The 25,776-nt window shown below is 36.4% G+C and overlaps 1 protein-coding gene across 3 annotated transcripts in view; it reads left to right on the top strand.

Annotated features, from left to right (window-relative positions):
* Window positions 1–25,776, top strand: part of GOLGA4 (golgin A4) — a 67,852-nt gene that overhangs the window by 26,097 nt on the left and 15,979 nt on the right. For all 3 annotated transcript variants that reach the window (XM_030446462.1, XM_030446463.1, XM_030446464.1), the window contains 12 exons: window positions 2,119–2,217; window positions 2,726–2,864; window positions 4,089–4,276; window positions 5,251–5,334; window positions 6,159–6,306; window positions 12,107–12,285; window positions 12,976–13,107; window positions 14,125–14,280; window positions 15,155–19,437; window positions 20,167–20,288; window positions 21,379–21,509; window positions 24,330–24,443. In XM_030446462.1, the coding sequence (XP_030302322.1) occupies window positions 2,119–2,217; window positions 2,726–2,864; window positions 4,089–4,276; window positions 5,251–5,334; window positions 6,159–6,306; window positions 12,107–12,285; window positions 12,976–13,107; window positions 14,125–14,280; window positions 15,155–19,437; window positions 20,167–20,288; window positions 21,379–21,509; window positions 24,330–24,443 (5,775 nt within the window). The remainder of the gene's footprint in view (window positions 1–2,118; window positions 2,218–2,725; window positions 2,865–4,088; window positions 4,277–5,250; window positions 5,335–6,158; window positions 6,307–12,106; window positions 12,286–12,975; window positions 13,108–14,124; window positions 14,281–15,154; window positions 19,438–20,166; window positions 20,289–21,378; window positions 21,510–24,329; window positions 24,444–25,776) is intronic.

Genomic DNA, 25,776 nt, shown 5'->3' on the forward strand with positions numbered 1-25,776 from the left:
TTCTTCTAAGAGGGCCATGCAAGAATAAACTAAATCTTCTTTGAGGCCAGGTTGGACCTGTGAGATAATCCCTGGAGATCAGTGTCTTTTGCTTACCTTACTTTTTTTCATATTAATAGTAATACCTTAACAGTAGTCTTCAAGCAGTCTTCAGTGTTTTCCTCCTCAGGCAAGGATGAAAAGGGGCTTTAGGATCCAAAGAGGACTATTTCTGTGTTGGTTTCAGTAAATCTCTTTAGCACTTGTTTTTCCACTGAGCTGCTTTGCTTTGCTTGGAAGGAGTTGCTGCTAAAGCTTAGAAGCACAAGGCAGAAATGTGATCTGTAGCTGCATGAACCTGAGGCAATGCAGGGTTAAAAAGTGGATATAGTTACTTAGAAGAGTGGAATATTTTTCCCAGTGACTTCATCCATCACTGTCCTGCTTGTCAGTGGCTGGGCAGACTCAGCTCTCACAGCTGAGGTTCTCAAAGGTGCTGTCAGGCTCAGCTGTGGCAGCTGGGATTCAGTGCTGAAGGGAAGAAATAGGCATAAAAGCAAGATCTGGAGTTGGGAGAAAGCAATCCAGGAACTGTTGTGCTGCCCTTTGTTTTGTTTCTTTGTTTTTCATCCTTTCGATTTAGTTCATCCTCTTTGGCTAACAGAACTGATATTTATAGGTGGTGCTTGCTTTTCATAGAATCATAGAATTGGCTGGGTTGGAAGGGACCTCAGAGATCAAGTCCAACTCTTGAACTACTGCTGCAGTTACCAGACCATGGCACTGAGTGCCACATCCAGTCTCTTTTTAAATATCTCCAGGGACGGAGAATCCACTACTTCCCTGGGCAGCCCATTCCAATGCTTGATCACCCTCTCCGTAAAGAAATTCTTCCTAATATCAAACCTAAACTTCCCCTGGCACAACTTAAGACCATGCCCTCTTGTCTTGCTGAGAGTTGCCTGGGAAAAGAGACCAACCCCCCCCTGGCTACACCCTTTCAGGTAGTTGTAGAGAGTGATGAGGTCTCCCCTGAGTCTCCTCTTCTCCAGGCTGAACAGCCCCAGCTCCCTCAGCCTCTCCTCATAGGGTCTGTGCTCGAGTCCCTTCACCAGCCTGGTTGCCCTCCTTTGGACCTGCTCCAGGACCTCAAGTGGTCTCTGTAGAATAATGGTCAAAGAAGCATTAGTTTCCTGGGTTAAACCATTGGGAAGATACGTATCAGCGACCTAAATATATGAATAAGAAAAAGTTAAAACAAGTTTGGGAAGTTACTCACAACATGTGGATGAAATATGTATGGTTCTGATTCTCTCAATGAGGAGTTACATGGGAATTAATTTTATTTTAAATGCATTTATTTTCTATTAGAACAATATTTATTTAAAAAATTAAAATATTTTAAGCTTAAAAGGCATAGGAAATAAATAAAAGAAACCTCCCTGAGGCATATTTTTACATTGGACAGTAAGACTAGATATTCCTTGAGGCTCCTTTCAACCTGGCATTCTATGATTTTATGAATAATTTGTAAGATTATCTTGGTTCTACTAATACATTCAGGCAACATCTACGAGTTTCTAAAGGTGTTCAGACAAATGAATGCCAGTAAGTAATAAGTGAAGCCACATAGTTAAGTTCTTTGGGATTTTCTGACCTTTTCATTTGAGACACATTTGAGGAATTACAAGAAGCAACTTTCTGTTCTTCAAAATGTCATTTGTCACGTTAGGATGCTAGCATAAAAATTCACATTTCTGCTGTTCATGTTGACTTAATCTGGTGGCTAAATGAAGAATCCAACTTACTGAAGTGCAGTCGTCAACTTCCAGGAGAAATGTGTGCATGGAAAACAGCTTTCAGGAGCAAGCCCGAAGTGATCCCTACACAAAGTTATATTTAGGAAGAAGAATCTTTGATAATTTGGCATCAAATCTAGATCTCTTGCTGTTGTAATGTTGATGTTACATTGCAACGTTGTTATTATGTTGTGTGGAATGTAGTATAGGAAAAGAACAGCCATGTCATCATTGTGTTCTGTGATCACAGATGTGAAGAGGTATTTTAAATTTTATTTTCTAATCCCTTTACATTCATGTTTCAATTTTCATTTGAGATACATGTATTTATGATTCTCAGGAGCTTCAGATGGATCAGCAGGCTAAGAAGCATCTCCAAGAGGAATTTGATGCTTCCTTAGAAGAAAAGGATCAACTTATTAGTGTCTTACAAACTCAGGTAAGTCATCTTACCCAATAGATGTTCTTTAAAACTGCTTTTCCTACTTGTTCTAAAAAATACATATATATATATATCCTCCAATGCATTTCCTTGTTATATTAAAATTACTGCACTGCTTTAAAATGGCTTGAGAATTTATGGTTATCTAGAAATTAAATGCATCTTTGTGGTAAAGGATACATTTGCAAAATCTCAGTCATGTTACATATGATTGATTGATCTGTGCTTAAATACCTTTATAATGTCTTTCTTACCAAGAACATAACACTAGCAGATGTATGAGCTAAAATTACTTTGGCAAAATTTGTGTTTTGCTTAAATAGTCTTTTTTTCTCTGCTATTAATTGGAAACAATTCTGATTTTTAGAAAATGCTAAAAATTCAGCCAGATTTTATCTTTTTGTACTTGCTGATACAAATTTTATCAGATGTCTATTTTTGGAGATGAAGACATGTTCTACTTAGAATCCTTGGGGTTTTTTAACAAAAATAATACTTTGTTTAGGTATCGTTGCTGAAACAAAGGTTACAGCATGGTCAGATAGGCACTGAATTGCCTGATCCCAATATCCAATCTGAATCACAAGTTCCAAGTCCAACAAAAGAAATCAGCACAGAAAATACTGTGGAACCTGGAATCAGTGGTAGGTATTGCAGCTTTTTCAAGCTATTCAAGCTATATTGAATTTTGGGGAGTAAGGCTGCTGTTACTTATGATGAAGAGACAAGACTCAGGGCTGAATGTCACAGTAAGATGTATAAGGAGATATATAAGATAGGATATAAGATACATAAGGAGACCAGTGCTTTGAAAACTAAAGGACAGGATAACTAAGATACTGAATTTTCAAAAGAAAATATTACATCTTCTATTTTTATTTTATTCTTCTTTCTTAGGAAAAAGTAAATATCAATTTTGATATTTGTGCTTTTGAATGATTTAACAGTTCTTTATATCAGGAGGTTGAGTTAAAACACTCCAAGTGTTGCGTATTCTTTATTACTGAACAAGAGAAAACATAATGCTGATAAATAATGAATGCTTTATTCATTGGTGTTCTTCATGAAATACAGGATTCAGACAGAGGTGAACATGCATGTAACATGTACATTAGCTAATAGGGAAGGGTTAGATCAGAAAATTTCTTATCAGGTATCATGGCTTTTGTATCTAGCCCCTGTGAATCAGGGTTCAGGATATTTCCTGTACTTGAGTCTGCTTCTGGACTAGTCTTACAGTCATGAACTGAATGACTTAATTTGTCTGATCCTGTTTTCATGCCAGGTACTCTTACAGCCTCCAGAGTATTAGAGCAGAACACAAAGTTAAATATTACGCAATGTGGTAGTTATCCAGAGAGGAGTACAGCTTAGAAAGATGGTAAACATGGCCTTTATCCTGCTCAATGTAGTATTGCCAGCCTGGATATTTTAGAATTAATGTCACATCCAGCCCTGGGAAAGCAGGAATCGGTGTGCTTGACACATGAGAGATGTGATTTGCTTTGCTTTATGTTTCTTCCTTCTTATGAATATTATGTTAGTAGCAGCAGTCAGCTTTATAAATCACAATGACTTTTCAATTGCACAGAAAACCTTATTTGAATAATAGTTTGTTTTTGAAGCTTGTATAGTAACAGGGGTTTTGTAAATTACTTGGAGGTGAAGAGTATGTTTACTGTTCTGTGTATGTGTAGCATGTTTCTGGCAGCTGTAGTCACAAGGAAATTTTGCAGGCTGAGCACAACTTTTCTTAGAGACCCGTGAGTCACTTGCAAAACGAACAATTAATACAGATCTGCGCTTTGGAAACAGTGTTGGAATGTTTGATAGTTGACGCTGATAATGTTGGAATGTTTTCTTGTTAGAGGCTAATGAAGATTCTGTTAAAACCCTGGAAACTCTTAATCAGAGGGTGAAGCGCCAGGAGAACTTGCTGCAGCGTTGTAAGGAGATGATTCGGGTGCACAAGGAGCGCTGCGCCCAGTTAACCAACGAGAAAGAGGCACTTCAAGAACAGCTAGAAGAGAGGCTTCAGGAACTGGAGAAAATGAAGGTATGGAAAATGCTCTTGACTTCATGGGTAGCTATAAATAACACAGTAAGAACAACAGTATTTTGAAAATGTCAGAAATTACTTCGGTCATTTACAACATCAAACAATGTGTCCCTGAACTTTTTTTAAGTTATAGGTGGGTGTGAACCCCACATGGAGTGAACATATTGAGTAATTACTCAAAAAGCTGTAAAGAAGTTTTTGAAAACTTACTGTGTGAGTTACCATCAAAATGGTATCGGAAGTAAAGTTGCTGTAGGAAGCTGGGGTGAGGAAAAATCTGTCCTAGCACAGAAGACAGGAGCTAAAGTGAGAAAACTGAAGCAGAGATAAACTTTTAAGATGTAATAGAAAAGGCATCAATTATGCGAATGAACAGAAAATGCAGGAAGGCAAGACACTGGAGAGCACAATATAGTGGGGATAATATAAGTGCAATCCCAAAGCTGAATTAATATTTTGCTCAGTTTTCTGAGTGTGGACCAAAAGTAAGGTGGATGATAGTAACAGAAACATGAAAATGTGACAAAGATAGCTGTACTCAACTTCAGTTCTGGAGATCAGATTTGATTCTCTGTCTTGGTCTCTGAGCACTAGCTTAGCCTAGTTTGGAAGAGCTCTGAGAGACTAAACTATTTTAAGGACCTTTTTTAAAACAAGGATTTACATTGCTAAGTTTCTCTTGTAAGCAGGTAATAGAGAGGGTTCCTTAAGCATATTTCTTGTCCATTTTAGTGTAACAGCTCTGACATCTATGAGAGAATTGTGGAGGCTGTAACAAAGCCTTCAGATATCTGATTTATTAAGAGGCAGCCTAGCACTGGGAGACTTTAAAGTAATTTAAAACTTTCTGCTTTAATTTCACTGGTTTCTGTTCTGTGCTCTTCATCCAAGGCATAGTGCAGGTTAAGAGATGGGCCTAAGCTATTTCTCAGAAAAAGCTTTCAACTTGTGACTAGGGATCTTTTTTTTAGGACCTTCATATGGCTGAGAAGACTAAACTGATTACACAGCTGCGTGATGCAAAGGATTTGATTGAACAACTAGAACAAGACAAGGTAAGCAAAAGATTTTCTTTAAACTCTGTGTAGTTTTGGAAGAAGACGCTTTAAATTCAAAATATCTGAGTACTCGTTATTAGAAGCAGGTTTTAGTTGTGTTTTTGTTTAACAAACATAATTTAAGCTACCTGAGAATTTTATTACATAGATGTATTAGGGTATTTGTCTGTTATATTATACTTAATACTGCAAAATTATGTTATTTAGGATGCAGCAGTTATGCTGAATACCCTCCTCAATGCCATCTTAAAAAAAACAAATCAACCAACAAATCAATGATGTAGATAACATACAAAGTAAATTAATTTTAAAAAATGACCAATGAAGTAAAAGTAACTGTAGTTTCTTACCACTATGAAGAGTTCCTTGGTTTTTGTTCCTTACAGGTTTTGGTTTTTGGCTGTTGGTTTTTTTTTTGTTATTGTTGTAGTCTTGGTACTTGGAGGAAATGATTAACACACTCATTATGTGTGCATGTTCTCAGAGGAGGAGTGTGCACACTGTTCTCAGTTTTGGTTTTTTTAAATAATACATATTTCAAAATAGAATACTGTGTCAGAAAGAGGAAGTTTTCTGATGGTCCTTAGTTCCTGGAGGAGTTCTTTTCACCACTGGATAAATGTTAACTGCTCTTCAAAATAATCCATAATCTGGCTACCTTTTTGTTAGCATTTTCTACATTGAAAAATACCATCATCTCTGGTCTTGTAGCAACAGACTGAAGTTTATTCCTTGTCAAGGATTGTATCCTGGCTTGAAATTGTTCTAGCTGTATGTTTTATTTACTTGCTAGCTTTTTATCACAAGGGCCTTTTCCACAGGGCATGGTCATTGCAGAGACAAAGCGCCAAATGCATGAAACACTGGAAATGAAGGAGGAGGAGATAGCCCAGCTGCGTGCTCGGATCAAGCAAGTAACTACAAAAGGCGAGGAATTAAAAGAACAGAAAGAGAAATGTGAAAGAGCTGGTAAGAAATTCTGGAGATTATTACATTTCACATGTAAACATGAGAGCTTCAGTGTGGTTTGTTTGCAGTTGTTTGGAATGGATATTAACAGATCCCCTTTTTCCTAACGTTCTACTTACCACCCCTGTTAGCAACATTACTAATGGTGCTTCTGGTCAGAAGAGTTAAGGGGTGTTTTTTACTAGTCTTACCAATTCCATTGGACTTAGGAAGGAAACTGCTGAAGAGCAGCTCTACTTTCCCACTTGTAGGAGACAAGGTTAGAAGAGTTGGGTGCTGGTGTAACTTCAGAAGGGAAGGTATAAACTATCATTATATTGCAATGAATATTTTAAATGGAAGATATAGCAGTGTGTAAGAGCTTGGAAAGAAGTAGAAACATGAGTATGTGTTACATTCATAATAAGCTTTTTCTTTCTTTAATTAGAAATGCTTCCACTACAATTTATTTTTAATGTAACAGCAGTGATGATTCCTTTAGCTTCAGGCTTGGAAACTAGTGGTTATGTAACTATTACACATTGTAGTTTGCTTTTGATGAAAATTAGGTAACATTAATTGTGTGTGTGTGTGCAGTTCTCCTTCAGCTTTAAACTAATTTAAAGGTGAAAACAGTGAAATTGTTTTGCACTTTTCTATCAAAATTCTTTTAGAAGAACTTAGTTTGCTCTCATGGGCATCTGAAGAAGTTCATTCTTTTGGCCAAATCTATGTCTGTTTACATCAGAATTTTTAATGTTAAAGATTAATTTGGGTAGATTGTTCTGCTGTAATACACAAAAGCAGCTTTAACATCCATCTTGTGAAAGTAACAAAAATTTTATTAGGTGTCCTCCTCTCCTGCCCTTGCAGGTTTGATGTCTTTTTAGCTCTGGAAATTCTTATTTCAGAAGTAAGTCAGTCCTACTGAAGTTAGATTTTCATTAGTTCTTGGAGACTAGAAAGCTTTTCGTTATGATTTAAAAAACAAAAAAAGCAAAGAATATTTTAATACTTCTGTAGACACAAAGTTATTGCCGTAGTTGTTTTTAACAGCATATTTTAAGCAGTAGAAGCATCTTATGAACTAATGTCCACGTGCCTCAGGTTACAGTAGAAAGAAGCTGAAAATGGGTCAGATACGATGCTGTGGGTGCCTAGAAAAATCAGCTGTTGTAGTGAGAAGTAATTTCACTTACGAATAATGTGATGAGTATAGTGCACTGTTCTAGGGGGTGTGTTAAAGATGCTCTCTTTTAAATAAAATTTTAAAGAACTTATGGTAACTTCTGTGGTGCATACGTATCCACTTTACCTTTAAGTGTATTTATTTTTGTAGTCTGTTAATATATAAATTTTGGCATATGTAAATATTGGAACCACTGGAAAATTGGTTAATATTACTTACAAGACTGGCAAAATTGTAAAGTGACCTTTATTAGGTTTTCCTGTTACTTCCTTGGCTTTATACATTTCAAACAACGTTGTAATGTACAGGGGAAGTGCAGTACAGTACAGTATTAACTAAATTGTTCAGGCATTTGAGGAAACAACTATAAATACTGGGAGAGTCTGAAATTACTTCTAGGTCAGAACCTTTGAGCTGTAGCTGTTTAAAGAAGTTGGTAGGTTCATGTATTTGAAGTCAACATGTTGAAAGTTGTGTTTTTTTGATAATTAATGTGAGATTTAAAATTCTAGACTTCTGTATCATGATTCAGTGAATTATTTAATGGAATAATTTATTTATAGAAATGTTAATTCTGTTTATATTATGGCAACATAAGTATCAGCTTAATAAGCTTGGAATTTACTTTCATAGTGCTATATTATAGGCTAAAAAGTGGTAGATTTTTCTACTCATGTTTTTAAGTTGCCTAGAGTTACATGTTTGGCTTCTTTTTTTTTTTGTAACCCAGTGACTTCACTGAAGTGCTCCAGTGTTTGATTTGTATAATGTGTTTTTGTGTACTGAAATAGTGAAAATACGTGTATGCTTATTTTGTGTGTGCTGTGTAAGCTGTAACTTAGTCTCCCCAGTTGAAGTTCATTTTTTTTGTACTTAGAGATACATTATGTTGAAATCTCACATAGCATCTTGTTTTTGTGCATCCACACATGCCAATAAGTGAATCATGGTGCCTTTCCCAAGCCTTGTATGAACAGGACTGGGGTAAGGGCTCTTTTTTCTTACATCACACATTGGGTGCTTGAACTGGGCTCTAAAAAGTAAATTCTGTGCTTCTCAGGCACTTTTACTTGTAAGTAACTGCACCTGTTTTGTTGTTACTTTTTTTTATTGCTTTGCAGTGTACACAGATTATTTACATTTTACTTCAACAAAGCTATTTATAGTATTTGCACACTTACTGGTGACCTGTGGTTTGTTTTTACTGAGGCTACTTGGCATGAGTCCTTTCTGAGTTCTCAGAATGCAGATTATTGATTTACTGACAAGAAAAATGTCTCATAGAGCGCAAATTTATTTAGCTTTGCCATTCTTTGTAGGTGTCATTTCTTTTGCAAGCCTAATTAATGTATGCTCTTGCACCTTCTACAGAGAAAGAAAGAGCTTAGACTGTGCATTTAAAATCCTGCCTAGATGCACAACTCAACTGTAGGAGATTAGTTCAACCTTTCATTTCTCAAACTTCTGACAAGATGCTTCCTCTCAGCCTTCAGTTAGAAAACGTGAATCCCTCATTCACCGTCTTGTTCAGTGCTTTCTTCAGTTTCCAGCAGTAGATGGCAATGTAGGTCAAGATAAAACTTCTACAGCAGTGGAAAGCAAGCAAGGAGTCTGCGGTATGGGCTGGTGTTGTTACACTTGGTAGGTGATACAAGGTGAAGGGAGCCAAGACTGGCACTTTGGAGTAGTGTGTGTAAAGCAGTCAGTGCTGTAGCACATGTTTTATAAAAATCAGTTTTGCAACCTTGCCCTTCCTAGACTCTGCTCAGGTTCCTTTTGTGTAATTTATATACTGCACGGGAAGGTTTCTGGTTTGTCTGGTTTGGTCATATGAATGGGATTTTGCAAGGTTCATCAGAGACTGTTGGTGTGATTGCTGCTGTTTCTGATTTGCTGCTGTGCTTTTGTGAGACTTCACTTAACCAGTACCTTGGTTAGAAGGTCTTTCCTCAGCAGCTCTGCTGGTTAGGGAAGAGCACAGGTCATGCCCTTACCCTTTGCAATCAGAAAAGACGTTTTTGGGTAAAAACACATGCTTTCAATCCAGGCTTTTATCCACAGTAGAATTTAAATCCTTCACAGATTAAAAATAGTAATTTGAACCGTGTTCTATCTACTTGGTGATAGGTTAGCTGTCTGCTGGCTTGAAACTCAGTTGTGTCATACTACAGTAGAATTAACTACGTAGAATAAAAGTGTTCTATTTTGCTTAAGTGCTGAAAGTGCCTGAGATGCATATAATTTAACTTTTAGAGAGCTAAGTGTGTTTCTGTGAAGTGTTGCTTCTTTGTGCTTACATACCCCCTTGGCATTTTATCCATGTCTAGCTTTTGTATTAGCAGCCTGCTTGTGAGTACAGTGATGCAGCTGTTGTACTGCATGTTGCTCAGCTGTTACCTATCCCTAGGCAATCCCAGTGTGAACCTGGATCTTCTCTTTGGCAAATTTATGGGCTATGGCATATGCATTCTTTTTCCTTTTGCAGAGGTAACAGGTTTCTCAGGTGAAAGTAAAGTACACGTTGCTCCAAAAAAGAATCAAAATGTGTATGGGAAAATAATTTTTTACTTGCAGGCTTTATTTTCAAGCTATGCTTCATAAAGGTCTGTAGAGGTGTTGGAGTTTGGGGGTTTTTTGTTTGTTTGTTTTTGGTGTTTTTTTTTCTTAAACTATTTATGATGCTCTAACACTGAAGGACTTTGCCAATTTTGCTGGCTGTGTGTGCTTAGGGCTGGGATGGAGCATCAAGGCAGTTGGTGCCATCCTTTGAACACACTTGCACATGCTGTGTTCATAAGCAAGATGTGCCCAGGGTTGCAAATACTTTGATGGGGACTATGAAGAACTGTGCTTGGAAAGTAAGGAGCTAATAAACCTTGTGTAAGCTTGCACTATGTTTTAGACTGTTTTGCTGTTTGAAATAATCTCCAATGCTTGTATTTTTTTGTGGTAAGTTTTAGTATCTATTACTTAAGTGCAACTAGGAGGGAAAAAGAAGGTACTTTTAATGTGCTTTACTATTGCCAGGGTCAATAAAAACTCTGCTTAGCCCTAAAACATGATTGTTGCTGTAAGCAGTCAGAGAGACTTCCTCAGAAAACAGAACAAAATCCTGGAAAAGTTAAGAGTTTGGGTGCATATGTTTTCATGAAATTATCTTACTTGGAAACATACTCGCTTCAGTGCCGTACAAGTATAAATTGTGGTTAAAAGCTTCAGGTTTTAATGCTATCAGAAAACGTGGAATAGAATTTATTACTCGCTTCTCAAGCTCACGCCTGATTGATATTAAACCATTAGCCCTGTCATATTGCAACAGACCCTGCTAAAATGTTTGTCCCAATCTTACTTATAAACCCTCTTTAAGCATTGAAAGGCAGCAGTAAGGTTTCCCTGGAGCTTTCTCTGAGCTAACAACCCCAATTCTCTCAGCCTTTCCTCATAGGAAGGGTGCTCCAGCCCTCTAATTGTTTTTGCAGGCCCTCCTTTGGACATGCCCCAAAATGTTCATGTTTTTCCTGTAGTGTGGGCTCCAGAACTGGACACAGTACTCCAGGTGGAGCCTCATGAAAGCAGAATGTAGGGGGAGAATCACCTCTTTTGACTTGTTAGCCATGCTTCTTTCGATGCAACCCAGGATATGTTGGCTTTCTGGGTTGTGAGTATACATTGCCAGCTCACATCCAGCTTTTCATCCACCAGTACTTCCAAGTGCTTCTCTGAGTCTGCTGTCACCTATGCCATCATCTATGAAGTGAATAAAATATGTTAGAATATTTCTCTTTAGCATGGGGAGAAGCTGTGGAGTTCTTCCAGTTTGTAAATTAAAATGCATCTCTCTTACGTATTTTATGCAATATAGATAAATTTCAACACCGTCACTTCAGTGTTCTTTTGAGACATATTACAGATATTCAAGTTTTCTGAGAGCAAATCGTAATAATTTTTCTTAATGTTTTATTTGTGAAGTTTGGAAGCACAGGACAGTGTTTCATAACAAAAGCATTTTTCTAGTATCTCTGAATCGCATTGGTAGCTTACATTAAAACTAAATAGTGAAATAATGACATTAACAAAGTCATCTGTATGGAGTTCTGCAAACCCACAGTTTAGGAAGATTATCTAAGTTATAGGGTTTGAAATTAACAACTCCTAAGTAAATAAAGTGCCTGTATTAATGCTTCTGTGCTCTCTTCAGGAAGAACTCTCATGGTTCTTTAAAAACTGAGTTGCATAACAATCATTCCTGGTTTATGGTTCCATCTGCTTGTTTTAGTGGAAGAACAACTTGAGGATTGCCAGTTCTTCATGCAGGTTTTTTCCTCTTCTTCAAACTATTCACCACACCCAGAAGAGAGGAGTCATAGTTTATTTATATGGTTTATATATTCTACATGATTTTAGGGAAAGAAATAGAATAGAAATAGGAAAAGCTAGAGAATGTATTTGAAGACATTCACAGGTATTTCAGTTCTCTTTTCTTTCTCGTTTATGAACCCATGTGAATTCTTGATGGATTCCTCAGTTCTCTTCTGTTACTTCTGTAACCTACAGTTACGAAGAACTCTGTTCTTCTATCAAAAGACATAAATGTTTCTTGACTATGATATCCTTTTTTTTAATTATTTGCAGCTTTTGAAGAGCTTGAGAAGGCTCTGAGTATTGCCCAAAAAACAGAGGAAGCCCGGAAAAAATTGCAGGCAGAAATGGATGAAAAAATTAAAGCAGTAGAAAAGGCAAGTGAGGAAGAGAGAGTAAACCTTCAACGGGAGTTAACCAGAGTGAAACAAGAGGTGGTTGAGATTATGAAGGTAAGAGTTGAAACTCTTTGTTCCTGGCCTTTAATCTAATAATTCGATTGTGATTAAACTATAGCTGTAAAATATATTAATATATCAGAACTTTTTATATATGTGTATTTTTTGCTACTTGATAAATTATTTAAACAATAATTTCTGGTACTACTGATTTGCTGAAGGAAAAACTAGAAAACTCCTCATACAGATTTTTTTTTTCTCTAATATTTTAATATCAGTATGTTAGAGGCATGTGAAAATGAACAGTAGTGTTCTTTCTTTTTTACAGTATTTATAAAAAAATATTTACTGAAAGTACAGTTGAGAATTTAAAGGGAGTTGAGAAGAAGCTGTTAGTAGCAGTCAGCTCGCACGTCTGTATCAGGATTTTGGGTTTAACTATTAAGTGCTTGTAATTACTAGCCCAATATATGTAGGTATTTGAGAATTTGTTGCCAATCAGTTTGCCATTTAATATCTGCTAGAATTTGCTTCACCTGATAGTGCAAACTGCAAGTTTGAAAATAGGAACTGTTGGGACTTAATCTTAAGGACTCCAAGTGATTGTTAATTACTCAGAGGGAACAAAGAGGTGGTTTCCGCTATCTATTGTACTGTTTTTCTTACTAAGATGTAATACAAAGTTTTGGGAATTTTTTGTTATTTAATATTTTGAAATTAGTTTTTTTTGACTCTGATTCATAGAAGTCTTCAGAGGAACGTGTTTCTGAGCTAGAAAAATTCCATAAAAAAGAAATGGCTACCAAAGATCAGGAGCTAAGTGAGAGATTACAGGCCCAAGAAAAGGCATTCCAGGAGAAGATGAAGGCAGCTCTTGTAAGTATTCCTCAAGTATGTAGAAAGACATTTCCCTAAGTGTGAGGTGGGACTAGAAATCTTAATCTCTCCGTATTCTGCAGTAGGAGTCCTTCTGCACTCAAGAATATTTAGTGTCCCCTGAAAGTCAAAGAGCTCAGGGACTTCAATAACACGAGAGAAAGGAAAGCAGTTGCAATGATGAAGATTGAATAATGATAATTAATTGCTGTCAGGGAGCTCACTAACAGTTCCATCTTATGAGAAAGACTTCTGTTTTTGAAAACTACAGTCTAACTCCTGTTAGACTTGATTTTTTTAAATTTCTTTCTCTGGATCACTGGCAATTAGCCACAGCAACTGGAGTAAGTACAGTGAATGAAGCTGTTACTTTGAAAAGTTTTGGTATCATTATGCCTGGTTGTCACTGTTACATAAACAGGGTTAATTGTTCATAATGTTTGATCTTAGAGAAGAGTTTACTTCTAGGTCAGGCTGAGATTCTTTGACTGTTTTTTTGCGAGCTGTTACCACACTTTGGATCATCATGTAATTTTATGTAACAAATTGTAGAGTCTCTTTTGGGCCTCTGTGGCTGTTGGTGACTAGGACTTGAGGGACTTCAAACAGTCCCTTCCTGCCATTATTTTTCTGCCTGTTTCTCAGGGTATTTTTTCAATTATAAGGAATACAAGCTTGAAAATACATTACCAGTAGAATCAAGTGAGAACATTGACTAAGGGACTAAGGGACTGCTCTCAGTCATGGTAAACAAACCAAATTGTGAAAGGATGGCTGCATTATGTTTTTTGTACAAAGAGAATTAGAAGACAACTGGTTCCCAAGAAGAGAAAATGGAAGTGATTGAGAAAATTTTTTTTTTCACTGATGAAATAAAAATTGTGTGTGTGTAGAGAAAATACAAGTGATGACTGTATGACTCCTATTAACTGGCCTGTAAATATCCTATTACACAGTTTTTGAAGGTGTGGTGACTATATTTATAGTTTACTGTTTTAATCATAATTTTTGATACAGGAGAAGAATCAGAATGAGTGTTTAAAAACCCTTAAAGAGCAAGAGCAGCAAGAATCCCTAGCCTTAGAAGAACTGGAGCTGCAGAAGAAAGCAATACAGGCAGAGTGTGACAAGAAGGTTCAGCAGATGCATCAAGAAGTAGAGACTTGCAGAACTGTGAGTAAGATTTCTAGAGGAGGAAAAGTTTACAAAAAATCCTCTCAGTATATGTTCAACTGTGACAAATTTACAAGTACTGTTTGAGTTGTTCTAATCTCACTGTGCTTCTTGTAGTGACAGAAATTTAATGTATTGCCAAAGAATACTGCACGCTCTGTGAGATTAGACGTCAAAATATAGAAAGGCATTCACTTTTCTGTCATGGCATGGGATATAAATTTATACCCATCTACATAATTTGTATGTATGTTACACAGGAGAGTTAAACTTGAAACTCCTTAATTGCTGAGTACTGTTATCATACAAACACCAGGATACTTGTCTAAAGAATTTGCTTAAATTTTTAAAATGTCCTTTGCTTTATGTAAGGGATAAGATTTTATTACCTGCTAATTATTTATTACTCAATAAGATTTCATTGAGTGTGTATGTTATTCTACCACACTCAAATACTAGTTTAGAAGCTTTGCGCTTTAATTTTACAGTAGCATTTCCACGAGAGGTGAAAATTAAGATAAATTAGTAGAAATGTTCAAAGCTCTGTAATAGTCCTATAGAGTCCTGATGTCTTTCATTCTATGTATCGGTACTTTAGCTTAATAAAAAAAATACTGAGAATTATTTTGTTTTTATTAATTCTTTTAACAAGTTATTATTATATCTATGTGAAACATAATGAGTAAGTATAGTGGAAGCAAAGCTGAGAAACAAAGTAGATACGAATTGAAGACATTTATAAAGGTTGATATGAACTAAAAATAATGGGAAAAGTGACATATAGTTATATGAACTTGTTGAGATTTAAAAAAATTTAATCAACTTGTTACCTTTTGACTATTTATGTTTTTTTTAAAACTGTGTTCTCTAACAGAGGATTCTGGAATTGGAAAGCTCTCTTGCAATGTACTCACAAGATGACAGAAAACAATCAGAGGAGTTAAATACTTTGATGGAGTTTGAAAAAAAGCAGCACAATAAGGAAATCAGTGATATAGTTGAAAAACACAAGAAGGAGTTGGAGAATGTGAAACAGCAGCAGGAAAAGCTTTGGACAGAAAAACTTGAAATCTTAAAGCAACAGCAAGTAATGGAAATAGAAAAAATGAGGGAGAAAGAAGAACAAGAGAGAGATACAATTATTAAAGAGAAAGAAGCAGTTTTCCGTGCACACATAGAAGAGATGAATGAAAAAACATTAGAAAAACTTGATGTGAAGCAAACAGAATTAGAAGCACTGTCTTCTGAGCTATCAGAAGCACTAAAAATACGTCATAATTTAGAACAAGAGCTATCAGAATTGAAAAGTAAAGTGTGTGAAGCAAAGCAAGAATTGGAAGGGAAGTTGGAAGAAGAGAGGAAACGGCACAACGAAGAGACTGAAATAATGTTAAGAGAGCGTGAAGTATCTATTCAAGATGTTGAGAAGGTACTCAAAGAGGAACTCAACAAACTCAAGCAATCATTGGAGGAGAAAGACAGATGTCTGGAGGAACTAAAAGCACATGAACAGAAGCTAAAGGAATCTGCAGAAAGATCTGAAGCTAAACTTGTCCAAACGTCTGCAAAGCTAGAGGAGCTTTTGGAGTCCCAACAGAATACTTCTAATGAACAGGCAAAGGTTTATGAAGAGGAATTAGCAAAGCTGCAGCAAAAGCTGTCAGATCTTGAAGGTGAAAAATTGCAACTTAGTGATCAGCTAGAAAGAACTGAATCCCAGCTGAATGAAGTCAAGCATGAGTTAGAGGCATACATCTCTCAGGTACATGAGCTGAAGCAGAATTTGCAAGAGCAAAGGGATGAAAATACACAAAAAGTAACCTCTCTTACAGAACAGTTTGAGTGTCAATTGAAGGATGTCCAAAAAGAAGCTGATAAGACAAAGAAAAATCTAACTGAAACAGAAAATGAAATAGAAAACATGAAAAAATTACAGAACAAACAGGTGGAAGAGCTTGAACAGAAACTGATAGCTGCAGAGGAAAGAATTAGTGCTTTACAAGGAGAATATGAAAGTAAACTGAAACGTCAGGAGAACAAAATGGAGAAAATTAAACAGAAGTCAAAATATATGCAGGAAGCTTTCAAAAAGAAGTTTGCCGAGCAGGAAGTTAAACACAAAAAAGAGCTTGAAAACAAGCAGTTGGAGTTCAGTCAGAAAGAGTGTGAATTCAATGCTAAAATACTGGAAATGGCACATGCCAGCTCAGCTGGAATCAATGATGCTGTGTCAAAGCTGGAATCTAATCAGAAAGAGCAACTAGAAAGCCTTGCTGAAGCTCATAGGAGAGAGCTGGAAGAAGTTAGCCAGAGTTGGGAAAAGAAACTCAATCAGCAGGTTGAAGAGCTCCAAGAAAAACATGAAATGGAACTTCAAGAGAAAGAGCAGGAAGTTGGAGACCTGAAACAGAAACTTGCCACCTTTAGTGCTGAGAAGGAGGGCTCCAGAACAGAAATAGCCCGACTGAAGGCAGAACAGGTGAAAAGAGAGGAGTCCCTGAAGGAGTTGGAAGAACAGCTGAAAGAGTCGGTGGCTAAGGTGAGTGATTTGTCTGATAAGGAAAGTCACCTGAAAACACAGTTGAAAAAAATGGAAAGTGATCTTAATCAGGCCTTGAAGGAGCAGTCAGAGCTTCAGGAAGAACTCAGCAAACAGAAATCAGTTGAAGAAAAGGACAAAGCCAAAATTACTGAGCTCACTGACACACTGAGAACACTTGAAGAGAAATTCCAAACCATACAGTCTTCTCAGTACAAAGATCATGAAAACTATGAGAAAAAAATAGAAGCAATTCAGCTAAAAGAAACTGAGTTTAAAAAGTGGTCAGGAGAACTTGCAGCCCAGTTAGATGCTTGCTGTAAGAATGTGGAGGCTTTATTGAAAACAAAAAGCAATGAATTAATTGAAAAATTTAATGAAAAAATTAGTGTAGTAACATGCAAAATCGCAGATTGCGAACACCGAGCTGCGAAAGTTAAAGAAGCAATTTTAATTAAAACACATAAGATTCCTGAACTAGAAGCCCAACTTAGAGAAGTAACAGAGCATCATTTTGCTGCAAGTACTTCTTTGCAAAAGTCAATGCAGCAGCTGCAAGAGAAGGAAGATTTGATTGTGTCCATGAAAGCTGACATTGAAGGACTTGTAACAGAAAAGGAACAATTGCAAAAAGAGGGAGGACATCAGCAGCAAGCAGCATCAGAAAAAGAAACTTGCATAACACAGCTAAAGAAAGAATTATCTGAAAATATCAATGCTGTCACTGCAATGAGGGAGGAACTGAAGGAAAAAGAATCTGAGATCTCTGCTCTCAACCAAACAATTAATGACCTTAATGTTAGACTTGAAAGCTTGACAACAGAGAAGGAAGGAGCCATTTCTCTGTTAAGTAAGCAACATCAAGAGGATCAGTTGCAGTTGTTAAATCAGGTTCAGGAGTTGTCCTCCAGAGTTGAGATGTTGAGTCAAGAAAAAGCATCAGCTCTTGAGCAAGTAGATCATTGTACAGCCAAGCTGTCAGAGTGGAAGTTGAAAGCACAAACCAGGTTTACGCAAAATCACGATACCATTAAAGATTTGCAGAGCAAACTTGAATTAAGCAATACTGAAGCCATTAAAAAAGACGAAGAACTAAATAGACTGAGGGAGCAGCTGGCTACACAAAGCAAGAATCTTGATACTTTAAAAAGTGAATTGGAACAAAAGCAAAACAGGAGGGAAAAACAAGAAAGTGAGTTAACTGCAATGTTAAATAACAAAGAAGCAAGAATTGCTGAACTAGAGGAACACATTGCTCAGAAAACTTCAGAAAATGTTTCCTTGATGGAGGAACTTAAAAAGTATAATGAACAAAAAGACACGGAGCAAAAAGAGATAGCTTGGCAACTCCAGGAGGCAGAGAAAGTAGCTTTTGAAAAGGACAATAGATTTAAGGAGGCTGAAGAAAAAGTGCTTAATCTTGAGAAGCAAATAGGTTTACTGAAAGGTGAATTAGAAGCAAAGGAGAGAGAATTTGGTCAAATGAAATCAAAGATACTTAAAAGCAAAGAGGATGAACTGAAAGAATTAGAAGAGAGATTGAATGCAGAGAACAACACTAAGCTGGCTGATCTGAAAAAGAAGGCAGAACAAAAAATTGGTTCTATTAAAAAGCAGTTGCTGTCTCAGATGGAAGAAAAGGAAGAGCAGCTTAAGCAAGATAGAGAAAATCAGTTCAGAGACTTGGAACAAAAAGTGCAGGAGAGAGAGGCCGAAATTGAGTCCTTAGAGGAAAAAATTAAGTCAATGAGAGATTCCACAGAATTAGAAATGCTGCAAAAAGTAGAGAGTGTAAAAGCTGCTGTAGAACAAGAAAAAGATAACATACTTGAAAGTGTCAAACAGACATATGAAGAGAAAGTGCACATGTTACAGAAGAGTTTAACTGAAAAAGATGAATTGTTGCAGAAGTATGAAAAGGAACAGCGAGAAAGTAATGACTTTCATCTAGAACTGCAGAACAAGCAGGAAGAACTTCTTAAAAAACTAGAATGTGTGGAGAAAGGCCATCAGGAGGAGCAGAGTAGAACTGAAAGTCTCAGGAAAGAACTTGAGGAGCAAACAAAAAAATACTCATTATTAGCAGATGAGCATTCACTTTGCAGTGGTGATTTAGCAAGCAACAGGGAAGAACTAAAAGTTAGAGAACAAAACCATCTTGATCTGGAGAACATAATCAGTGATTTACAAAAGAAATTGCAGGAAAAGGAAGCAGTCAGTCAATCTTTAGAACAGAAGATAAAGGAGTTGGAAAATAATCTAGTGAAGGAAAATGAAGTGCATAAGATTGAGATGGAAGGTATGAGTTTGAGATACGAAGAAAAGCTAAAAAGTTCACAGCAACAATCAGTTGAAAGAAATGATGGTCTGCAAGCTCTTGGGGAAAATGCTGAGGAAAAGGCTAAATCTGTTTTGGAGCTGCAGAAGTTACTAGGTGATACACAGAACCAGCAGAAGGACTTGCAGACTAAATTGGAAGAGAGTGAAAGGGAGAAACAGAAACTACGTAAAGAAGTAAATAATCTTCAAAAAGACTTACGTACTCTGCGGAAAGAACATCAGCAGGAACTTGAGATAGTAAAGAAAGAGTCCTTAGAAGAAATGGAGCAGAAAATAAGGTAAATTCTTTGTTCCTGGTCTTGTTACTGTTTCTTTGCTTTAGCCTCAACTTACTGAAACCTCAAAAAAATTTTTTTCAAGCTCAGTTTGTAACAAATAATGATTGGTATGTTTCTGTAATCATGCTAAATAGACTTAAAGAAATAGCAAGAAAAGATTTACTTGGAAGTAAAACTTCAGTAAACCACAATTTGAGTTGCCAGTTGAAAAAGTGGTTTGTCTTTAGGCAAAATAATACTGCCTTTGATTTGTTGTAGAAATGGTAATTTTGAGCGTTACTTCTCCTTAAATGAGAAACAAAGTTTATTAAAACTTGGAACTAAGAACTTCATGTTCAAATGATAGCAAGGAATGTTCACATGCACAATGTATACACAAACTTGTGGTATACTGCTCAGCACCCCAATGGAATTCCTTTAAAGTTCTACTTTTACATGTCACGTTCTTTATTTCCTTTTCTTGATCTTCCTCAGCAAAACCTCCTTATCTTTTGGAAGGTTTCAGTTTGGGGTTGTTTTTTAAATGAAACACCTACACCTTCCAGGTGGATTCATCAGGAGTGGAAGAAAAAGCCTCCCTGAATTCCACAGTGTTCATATAATTCAAAACCACTCTGATTCTAAAAATAGTTTTGGAAAAATTCTCACCTCTCCTACTTTGGTAAACTGTTCTCACACTCTTGTTGAAATGTCTTATTTTCTCACTATTTCTTTGACATTTTTGTACAGATTCGAACAAGAAGACATTGAGTTAAAGCACAACTCCACTTTAAAGCAGTTAATGAGAGAGTTCAATACTCAATTGGCTCAAAAAGAAAGAGAATTGGAAACAGCAGTAAAAGAGACCATCAGTAAGTGAAGTGTTAATATAACTATAATCAGAAAAAAGCCACAATACCAAACCTTCGGATGCTTTGAGGAATGGATTTTACCCACGATTCTATCTGATAAAGACAACGTGTGTTTTACAGCTGCCTAGAGAACTCGGAGAAAGACCTCCTCTTGCTCAGGAAATAACAAATGCTGATTGTAGCACAAGTAGGAACACACTCATTGGAGCTGTTGTTCCTTACCCTGCAGGATGGAGCTTTGATGTAGCTCTTGTCTGCATCTGTCATGGCAGCAGTTACCCATGATAGCCAAACTACCTATTCTTTTATCATATATACAAATGAAGAAAGTGGGTTTTGAGGTGAAAGCACGTTGGTAAGTTTTCATTGTAATGCTACTTTGACTTCAACAGGACAAACCTTTAACACTGTGGTTGGATACATGGCACTGAAGGATGCCTTTTAGAGAAGCTTAGATCCATCTGGGGGTTGGAATTGCATTTTCTTAGTTGTGTCTTGCAGACTTAATAAACTGAAAACACTAACTGATACCAACTGGATAAGATGTCTAATTGGTATAGCATGTGGTTATAACTAGAGTACAGTATATTTCAGCTTTACTTCTCTGTACATCTTTTGCCACCACAGTTTTAAGGTGGAGGTTGGAGAAGTGAGCAGGAAGTATCTTTTGACTCCACAATTTCTAACAGTACCCCTAGGGAGTTTCATGAGGAAACAGTTCTGAGGAACAGTACAGCTGAGGAATTTCTGAAGATTTATGGAAGTTCCAATCACTTAACTTTCTGCAGTAAGAGATAGAATTAGTTGATAAATGTTGGTTGTGATCTCAAATTTTAGAGAAAAGTTTCAGCATCAGATAAAACTGCTTCCACTTTCAAACTGCAGACATCAAACTTAATACATATCAGGATCAAGGGATATAATTAACACTGACAGTGTGGAAGAAGGAATTTTCTTGGCAAGTTTTCCTTTTGCAGTTGTCTTTAAGCTTTTTTTTCATGATGTTGTGACATAATTTAACAAAATAAATGTTTTTCCTTTTAATATCACCTGACCTTTTTTTTATATCACCTGACTTTTTTTTTAATAGGTAAAGCACAAGAGGTAGAAACTGAATTGATAGAAAATCATCACATAGAGACAACAGAGTTGCATAAAAAAATTGCTGAAAAAGATGATGATCTAAAAAGGACTGTGGAAAAGTATGAAGAAATCCTTGAGGTATCTTTCTGAAAAGTGATATGACTACATACCTTTCACAGTAACTTTCTCCTTTTTTCATTGCACAACTAGATGGAAAAAGCTGAATTCTCTCTATTAAAGATCTTAATGCTAAATTGGAGATAGGGTTTTAAATTTAGAGTACCTTTCTTTTGTTTTCTAATTGAGAAAAATGGCATGATATAAAATAGTTGGTATTTTTTTGTGCCGTAAGACGAGATCCTGCATTTACGGGTGATATAGATTTCACTTACTTGGATGTGCAGTGTGTTGCCATTGCAGGCTTTACTTGATTGTAGGTCTGTTTTGGAGTCATGACGATACAATTCCTCTCTGCTTCTCGATGCATTCAGTCTGTGCGTGTGTCAGCAGCATGTGTGCTGTACTCAGTGTATGATCTTCAAAAGGTTTAGACTAATTTGACTTCTCTGCAATTGGAGGACATGAACGCTTATTTCTGTATCTCATTGATGATGGCAATGACAGTTGCCTGGAACTGCAATAAGCTCTAGTCTGTTACTTTAAATTTTGGAGTGTTTCTTTTTTTCTTTTAATGCATGTGTGAATGTTTTATACCTGTTACTTTAGGGAAGGAAAAAAAAAACAACTTGAGACTTCGTTACCTTTTTTCCTGAAAAAGTACTGCAAGCATCTCAAAAGCTGATATATTTATTTAATTGAGTGTATTTCATATCCATTGAGATAGGCATTTGCAGATGTATTGGTTTGTCAGTGTAGCCTCAAGTTACCAATTACCCTTTAAAACCTGGCTTTTCTATTTAATGGTTAGAAAAATTTTGCAGCAAGACATTAATGCAGAGAGATCTCTCTCTTTCTCATAAATGGTGTGAAGATAAAGCAAAGATAATTCCATTGCAAGAGTGAATTTTCCTCATACAACTTTGTAGCTCTGTTGCTTTTTAAACATGTGTAATGATACTAAAATTAGTCTAACTTGATTTCAGTGTCTATCCTTTAAGATGAGCAAGAATTACTCAGTCTGTTAAACTTGATATGATTTATTTGTGAAGTCATTCCCTGGTACTTCTTGTGCTTTACTGGATGTTTTTTTATCTTCTGTAAAAACATTTATCACCTAGGATTTAATTTAAATCTCCCTAATTAAAGAATTTGTAAGTTAGCTTAGCCAGTAGTTTTAGGCCTAAGTCTTGTATCTTCAACTAAAGTATATAATAAGAGAAAATTCTGATTTTTGTGTTCTGGATAGCTTATTTTAAGCCTGTCTATGAACTAAAACCAAAATATCATAACTGCAGATATATATTATCTCATTTTTCATAATGTCTCCCATGTAAATACAAGATAGGTCTTGTGATTAAGATATGGCAAATTAGGACATCATTGAAGTTTAAATCCAAATAGCATAGAGTTGATTTTCAGATTATGCCAGATGTGGTATAGAAAAATAAGTTCTTACTGTAAATACAGATTCTGTAGCATGCTGGAACCCCACATGATCTCCAATTCAAATTTGAAATTAGAATATCTCTTCAGAAGTTTACAAAAATAATGGCTTATGGGTAGGTTCCTTTTACAGAAGAGTCATTCATCATTTTGAGTTGAATTTCTTTTTTAGATTTCAGCTACCTTCTATGACTAAGAATGATGTGCATGCAATTTTTATTTCAGTGAACAGTAGTCTAGAAACTGTAAGCTTTTAGGTGATTGATGTAAAAGAAAAGACAATGTAAATCTTTCAATCTGAAGTATAATGAAGTATTATGCACAGCATAGCAAGCTGCTCACTGCCCTGAGTGGTTAGGATGAATGAAAGTAGAATTCCAGTTTAGTTCAGCAGAGGAGACGCTGTTGTGTACTTTGAAGTCCTGTTTTGTAAGTTCCCTACCATGTTAATCTCACAGAAAGTCCAGAGGGGACATGTAGAGAAACAAGATAAACCAGGTGCCTCGAGTTGCCAAAGAGTGGGTGTGAGTCCACCTGTGCCTGGTTAGGACAGGCCCCTATTGGGCATGAGCAAGACCAGGGGGCCAATAAAGGTGGGACCCACACCCACAGAGAGCAGCTCACTGTTGTGTGAGGCAGTGGAGAGGCCAGCAGCTCGTCGAGCCTCAGGAGCAAGAGAGGCTCATCCCGCAACAGAGACACAGCTTCCAAAAAACCTTTTTTGCAAAGTGCCATGTTGGTGTATTAACTTGCTAGAAATTAGCCCATCATATTTTTCTCCTATAAATACGCTCTTCGCACTGTCATGAAACAGGAAAAGATCATTTCCTCCCTACCATTCTTCTGACTGTTTGTTTCCTCCACACTGCACAGTGCCCTCCAAACCCTAGGGAATGGGAAGTCATTGTTTCTCCAAAGTGTGCTTAAAAATGCTTTAAGAATATCTTTGTGAGAGTGAATGATGAAGAGATTGAAGTCCTAGTCACTTCCAGAGTGAAGGAGGTAGCTCTGTATCACTGTATGTCCCCTTAAGAAAAGTCATATAAGCAAGTCAGGTCACTCCAGTAGTGTGCTTACTGGATTATTCTTAAACACTGGTTTAGTTAGTTCCTGATTGGAATAGCTCTTTTTTCTGATATTCAATAAATTAACTGTAATCCTAACTATGTAATCTTAGTTGTCAAAGGCCTGCAAAGTCTTGCTAAGCTCCAGTGTTTGCTTCTTGCTCTTTTCAGTGATCCTGTGGTGTAACTCACCTTTATATAGAATTCCAAGCAAATTCTTTCATTGTATAGCACAACTCCTTTGTTGATTGCTTTTTGTCTGCTGTAGTTCAAGTTTTGGTTGGTTAGATGATTAATTGTGTAACTGATTTTTTCCCCCTGTATTTTGAAGGCTCGTGAAGAGGAGATGACAGCAAAAGTTCGTGAGTTGCAGGCACAGCTAGAAGATTTGCAAAAGGAATACAAAGAAAGGATGGCAGAAGAGGAACATTGGAACAGTGACAAAGTGAGCTGGAACTAATATGTATTTTTATATCTTTAGGCATGAAATGCTTCGTCTCCATAAAATTCTGTAGTTTGCTCTCAGTTGCATCTTTTTTTAATACATTGCACATTTTCTAATCTTTAAGATTTTAATGCCTTTAAAAATTAAACTCTTTGGAATCAGCAGTATTTTATACTACCCTTTTTTATGTTATTTTAAAAAATCCAGATGCTGTGATTATTAAGGTGGAGGTTTTTGCCCTCTACATACATTTTTTTAAATGTTGATTTTACTGGATGCTTTTAGAAGGAAAAGAAATCACATTGGGTCATTTTTAGTGTGATTTGTTTTATGGGTTGTTTTGTTTTGTTTTGTTTTTTAAAGTACATATTCCAAAGGGCTCTGAAATGTTGCCTTGAATATAACAATTATGGAAAGAGCAGGTCTTAGTCAAAAAAAAGGGCTAAGTGAATGCTTTTGTCTTTCTGAGACCATGAAGTTTGAGGAATTTCCTTATGAAAGTATGACTGTTACACTGTGTATGAGATGTTGAGTCGTTGATGAGAGTTCATACTAACCTTAAGTTTTTCATTTTGACAACAGGTAGCAACGGGGAAACTAAATATATTCATTTGACACTGCACATGATACAAATTGCCTCACTGTCCTAATGTTTGTCCCTTCTTCCTTGCACTTGCTTACAGCACTACTTATAGTACTTTTATTAACCATTCCATGACGTGAGTGTTGTTTTCATAACATGAAAAGCAGAATTATTTCTGTCAGACAGACCTGTATTCTTAATCAACCCTTGTCCACCCACTGATGATAATCTTACATAATCTTATTATCTAGAGGAGAATTCTTTAAGAAACTCCTAAACTCTAAAACATGATTCTGAAAAGTATGAAGGGTACTTTCTCTTTCGGGCTTCTTTGTTTACTGTTTCACTACTTCCCTTGTTACAGAAGTCTGCAATAAATACAAGCAGTCATTTACCATCATATTATACATGCATCCTCAGGACAACATACTGACATGATAGTTACATCAAATCTATATACCAGCAATGGTATCTCATCTATTTCTCAGTTCTTTCCAGAAATGCATCACACGGATGCTCAGTGGTGGTATAGAGCTGTAAAATATCAGAATATTGCAAATACCACATTTCTATGTAAAGTTAAATCTGCTTACAGTCAACCAAATAAGCAGCTGATTATACTTGTCTTTGGAATCTTGTCCACAGTTCTCCACTCCTTGGAGTTTCCAAAGCAGACTTGAGAGAAACTCAGAAGAGTTGCTCTATCTGTGGTGGGTATAAACCAGTTGAGAGAACTCCTTTGCTGGTAAA

Source organism: Calypte anna, chromosome 2 (genome assembly GCF_003957555.1).
Source record: "Calypte anna isolate BGI_N300 chromosome 2, bCalAnn1_v1.p, whole genome shotgun sequence".
In the NCBI taxonomy this organism is placed as follows: Eukaryota; Metazoa; Chordata; class Aves; order Apodiformes; family Trochilidae; genus Calypte; species Calypte anna.